The following is a 5,303-nucleotide window of genomic DNA, read 5'->3' as shown; positions in this document are numbered from 1 at the left end:
CCCCCTTGGCTCCGCCCCTGGATAGCGCAGGAAAAACAAAAGAATTCTGCAAAGAGGTTTGAGTGGATGGAAATTTTCCTTCAAAATGTAGTACAAATGGATACTATAGAAAAATCCCTAAGGATGCCAATCCTACGAATCAAACAAGCATTACAGGAAAAAATCCTAAGGGTCCAAATCCTCTAAAAATCCTATGCAATTCCTTTGAATCAAAGGAGCCCTAAAATTGGAACTATAACCACGACAAGAATACTGATCCAGCACATGTGCCATGTAGATTAGACAGACTGTGGCTTCAACAAAGCTTTGATCCTTCTTTTACTGTTACACCAGAGCTAGCTACACATCCCTAACTGGAATCTGCAATGCTGAACAATAAGACACCTCTCCAGAAATACCACTACTAACAGCTGAAGCAGTACTAAATCTGCTGTTCGACATACAAAAGCAAGCAGTTGAACCACACAAGACACCAACACAAACAGAAGAGAGGTACTCGGCATACAGGTCTTCTAGACGACGAAACAGAGGAATTAATTGGTCGCTAACAGAGTGGCACTACTGTTGCCTAATTGATCCGCTATACCAGTAAAAATGAACACGGCTACAACAACTACTCCCTCCGTCCCAAAATTCTTGTCTTCAATTTGTCTAAATACGGATGTATCTAGTCACGCTTTAGTGTTAGATACTTCCCTGTCTAGATGAATCTAAGACAAGAATTTTGGGATGGAGGGAGTACTTCCGAAATGTGCAGCCCCTGTGCTCTTCGTTGATGGCGCCCTTAGTCACAAGTCATCCAAAAGCTTCCTCGTATCCCTTCACGTGGCATTCCTGTTTCAGAGAAACAGAGGAAGTATCCAGATGGAGGTTATTGAGCATCAGAATAAATTCAGTTTGCCACTTTAAGCATCAAAATATAAGATGGGCTAACAAGACAAGTGGCTAGTCCAACAACAGTTAAATGTTTAGTGCGCTTAATAAATTAAAGCGGTGAATTTGGTCAAGCAATGCAGTTTTCATTTCCAAAGTCTGCAGCAATAAAGATTAAATGCCTTCGTTTTCATATCCCAGTCACACGTATTTCCATTTTATAGTTTGTATTCCAACAAACCAAAACTCTGGTTACAGATGGAGAAATTCCACACAAACATAAACTAGCCACTGATAGCTTGGACTAGCAATGTCATATAAAAGGAAAAAAAATACTGCGATATATCTGGATCACAAATCATGAATAAGCTCAAGAGCAACAGCGTAAAAATACCACCACTTGCGTTTGGGAAAAAGAACATAGGATCCACTAGGAAACATTTGAGGGGAAAAAACAAGCGTTAGCAATCTCATACATAGCTTGAGCTTCACAGTTGAGAAGTAGGCTGTACAAAACTACACCATGATTATATTAAGAAAATGGGAAGCTCAAGTTCCAGGCTTGATGGGTCTCTGTCTATTTTTGTGCAAGAAAACATAATGGTCAACACTCTAACAGATAACAAGGTTAGGCATCTTTTTAGCTCTTCATCCTCTTATACATGATGTTTTATACTACTTTTGCAGGTCCAATTTGCAATTCTGCACTGATAGTTCAGTAAAGTGTAAGACTACAAATTGCACAAGGTTGAGTTCTGGAAACAGCACAAGGTTGAACAAAAGTAACTATTCCATTGAGTGGTCTGCCATAGTCTGATACTAGTACTTCAGTACACGTCTAGCAAACGACAAGAACCATCGACACTATCATGTGTAATTTTGCAACTAATATTGAGCCCACAGAAATATGACTAGCTTCGCTGAAACCTATTAATTAAGGGTGACAAACTGACAGTATACATGCGATAGTTGGATTCGGATATATGTAGCCGTCCGAGTAGCACCAGGGAAGTAAATGTCAATCACGGATCTACTATGGTAGCATATCTAAAGGGGGACTTCTGTAATCTTTTAGTGACTAGGAAACAAACCTGTATCCCTCCTTAACTCCTACTTCTCTTTTTACGCTTACCTATCCACAACATCATTTTACACACCGAAAACCACACACAAGGGTACCCTACTATGACCGCAAGTAGACACCTTGCAATATTCCTCGGCACACAAGTGATTTCAAATCATCTTACATCAATCATTCACTAATGCCGCCTCTAGTATTGTTAGATGTCCCAGTAAATCAATACAGAGGTGATTTCAAATCATCTTACGTCAAGCATTCACTAATCTTGCTTAACTAGTATTGTTAAAAGGCCTAAGGAAACAATACATAAGTGATTTCAAATTACCCCACGGCAAGAATACTATAATGTGGCTTGACTAGTATTGTTAAGAATCAATCACATACTCCCTCCGTCCCAAAATTCTTGTCTTAGATTTTTCTAGATACGGGTGTATCTAATACTAAAACGTGACTTGATACATCCGTATTTAGACAAATCTAAGACAAGAATTTTGGGACGGAGGGGGTATGTAACAGCACTCCATAGCTATACTAAACAGTGAGAGGCACAATGCACATTGCAAAACTATGTAAACTCTACAAGTACACTATACAGATCACCAAAAGGTTAAAAGGCAAACCTCGCAGGACTGAGAGTAGGGAAAATGGGAGGCCAGGTCATCATAAAAGGATAGATATCACCCAAACATTTCTCCTCTGTTGTCATCTCGTACGCTTTACACAGCGTCCTGCGGTTGACATCCAAGTAGAGTACGGATCGACCCATCTCCAAGAATACAAACCCATTATAGTCCCCCACATGGTTTATCCGGATATCAACAGTAAGCTCATCCTCAAGCAAACCAGCAAATGTTTCGCTCAAGCAAATGGTGTCCACCAGCAACCAATTGTCCCCATTGTGGAGCCAGATATGAAGTTGAAGCTCCTTGATATGGATGAGATATAGACCAGAACCATCATTGACCCGCGACAACATGGTGGTGCCTAGATCAAAATCCACCCCGTGTGGGAGCTGAGTTGTCAATAAGATTGAGGATGTCAAATCCAGGATAACAATTGCATTGTCGGCCGCAAAATAGATTTTGTTGTCAACGAGTACGCCTTTGGGAGTAGATTGTGGATGCAAAAGACGGTCTGACCCCAAGGTGAGATGTTTGTGCCAGGCATCATCACCAGCTTGCCACATATACACATTCATCTTAGGTTCCATGGTATCCTCCACGGTGACATAAAAGTAGGACGAGCCATCCCTTTCTTCTTTGGAGAAGAGTTGTGCCCAATTGTACAAACAGGGCATTCCGAGCTGTAATCCTGGGAGGATGGCCATACCATGGTCATAGTCATAGCACAGTGGGCTGTGCACTGCAAATACAAGCTCGTAGGCGAGGACGCAGTTGTTGAGGACGCTGAAGTTTAGGCGGCGGGTGATGACGCGGCCGTTGGAGCAGCCCACCATGGTACCCCCTTCTTCTTTGGAAAAGAATGGCCTCTGGCTGAAGTTTGTGCGGCGGATGACAGCAGCGAGCTCCGGGGGCTGAGGCAGCATCGGGAAGAAGCGTGCGGCGTCGTACGGATAGCCTTGTGCAAGGTAGAAGCCGAGGAGTCTTGGCGGGTGGAGCTCCCGGAAACGGCGGAGAAATGCGCGGTCGGAGGCGTGGCTGAGCCAGCGCCTGCAGACGCAGGCGGCGCGGACGAGGCTGGTGGGGAAGCCGACGCGGATGATGATCTCCGTCAGGAGGTCGTCGTCGTCGAGCACCTTGGATACGCACGCCGGCGGCGGCCGCGCCTCGCCTTCCATACTGTCCGGCGGCGGCTGCGTCTCGCCCTCCATTCCGTGGGTTCAGGATTTGGGTAGAAAGGGGATCGAGGCAGGTCGACGATGGAGTGAATAGAAAAGATCCGAGATTGCCTCCCCTTGCTGGGCTCCTAGCCGTGGCCCATCCAAGTCCAACCCGAACTAAAAACGAGGGCCCATCAAGCCCGTAATATGAGTAACAAAGCAAGCGATCAGTTCTCGTTTTCTTATAGATAGATGCACACATTTTGATTTTCACTCAAAACTCAGGGATCTTTATTGCTTAATACTGTAGAAATTTGGTTACAATCGGTCGCAGGGGTTCTAACAAGGAACCTCGAACTTTCATCAATCCAGCAATCAGCGCTTGTATAAGACTAGTAGCGTGCTTAGCACATAAATCAGTCGGAGTGTTGGCTTCCCTCATTGAAAATAGGCGGCACAGTGAACTATCATTGTGCCCTGAAGACTAGAGGTTGACAACCTCTAAATAATCCCATTCATTATAACATGCGAGAACCGACGAGTACTACACCTTATCGCAAAGCCAGTACTTCAGTTATAAACATACCGGTGACTCCTGGAAAAGGTTTACTTCAAGCTCCTTGGAAAGAAAGGTGTGGTCTACTTATACCTCCTCCACCTCCATTCTGAGAGTGCAATCAATGGCACCGTTAGTATTGATCTTTACCCAACCTGGATCAGATGGTTTCCAACACTGCCCTTGATGCACACGTCGTTCGTCTAAAGGCTTGTCCAGTACTGACAGGTCATCTCTTACCCTCTTGACCGCATGAACCGGATCAAAGGGCTCTTATTCATGTGTCCATATGTTGCCAGATGTCCAGATAGTATGCATCACCGTAATGATTTTGCATCTATCCTTATCAGCAAACCTTTGATCAAGCACAATATCGTGAGTCCATGTATCCGGGTGGAGGCGAGGTAGATGACATCCACGGCCTCTCTTGTTGACATCCAATAGGGTGTGTTTGGTAGGGTGCATGAGCTCAAAAGTTCCATACAGAACCCACTTTTGACTGTTTGGCAGGGGGTATGGACTCACCTAAACTATGCCCATCTCATGCAAAAAAGGCCTATTGGCCATGTAGGGTGCGCCCAGATAGGGTGCATGGAGGTAGCCATGCTCTCCCCGGCCCTCAAAAAATGTTTATAGTTCTAAATTTTGTTTAAATTCTCAAAAAAGGTTCATAATTTCAATTTTATTTAAGTTTTCAAAAACTATTCAGAATTTCAGAAGTTGTTTAAATTCTAAAAAATGTTCAGTATTTCAAAATTTATTTAAATTCTCAAAAAATGTTCAGAATTTCAAATTTTGTTTAAATTCAAAAAAAACCTTCAGAATTTCAAAAAAAATGTTTGGAATTTCAAATTTCATTTAATTTTTCAAAAAATTTAAAAAAATGGAATGCCAAATGTGTTGACTTTTTTCCATGTTTCTCAAATTTTGTTCACCATTCAAAAAAAAGTTATTCAAAATTCAAAATTGTTCGACATATCTAAAGTCTAAACACATGTAGGGTGCCAAACAAA

The 5,303-nt window shown here is 42.9% G+C and overlaps 1 protein-coding gene across 1 annotated transcript; it reads right to left on the bottom strand.

Annotated features, from left to right (window-relative positions):
* Positions 1-290: 290 nt before the first annotated feature.
* LOC119278378 lies at positions 291-3,810 on the bottom strand. Its single transcript, XM_037559732.1, has 2 exons — positions 2,575-3,810; positions 291-834 (listed from the first exon to the last, which is right to left on the bottom strand). Exons 1-2 carry the CDS (start codon positions 3,783-3,785, stop codon positions 822-824), a joined length of 1,224 nt encoding a protein of 407 aa, XP_037415629.1. The 5' UTR covers positions 3,786-3,810; the 3' UTR covers positions 291-821.
* Between the last annotated feature and the right edge of the window lie 1,493 nt (positions 3,811-5,303).

This window comes from Triticum dicoccoides, chromosome 3B (genome assembly GCF_002162155.2).
Source record: "Triticum dicoccoides isolate Atlit2015 ecotype Zavitan chromosome 3B, WEW_v2.0, whole genome shotgun sequence".
NCBI classification, from domain to species: domain Eukaryota; kingdom Viridiplantae; phylum Streptophyta; class Magnoliopsida; order Poales; family Poaceae; genus Triticum; species Triticum dicoccoides.
Note: the sequence above shows the minus strand (reverse complement) of the source record. Positions and strands in the feature narration are given on the sequence as shown.

Bases quoted from the DNA above. Each gene is read 5' to 3' on its own strand.
- LOC119278378 (XM_037559732.1), bottom strand. From the start codon at position 3,785: ATGGAGGGCGAGACGCAGCCGCCGCCGGACAGTATGGAAGGCGAGGCG.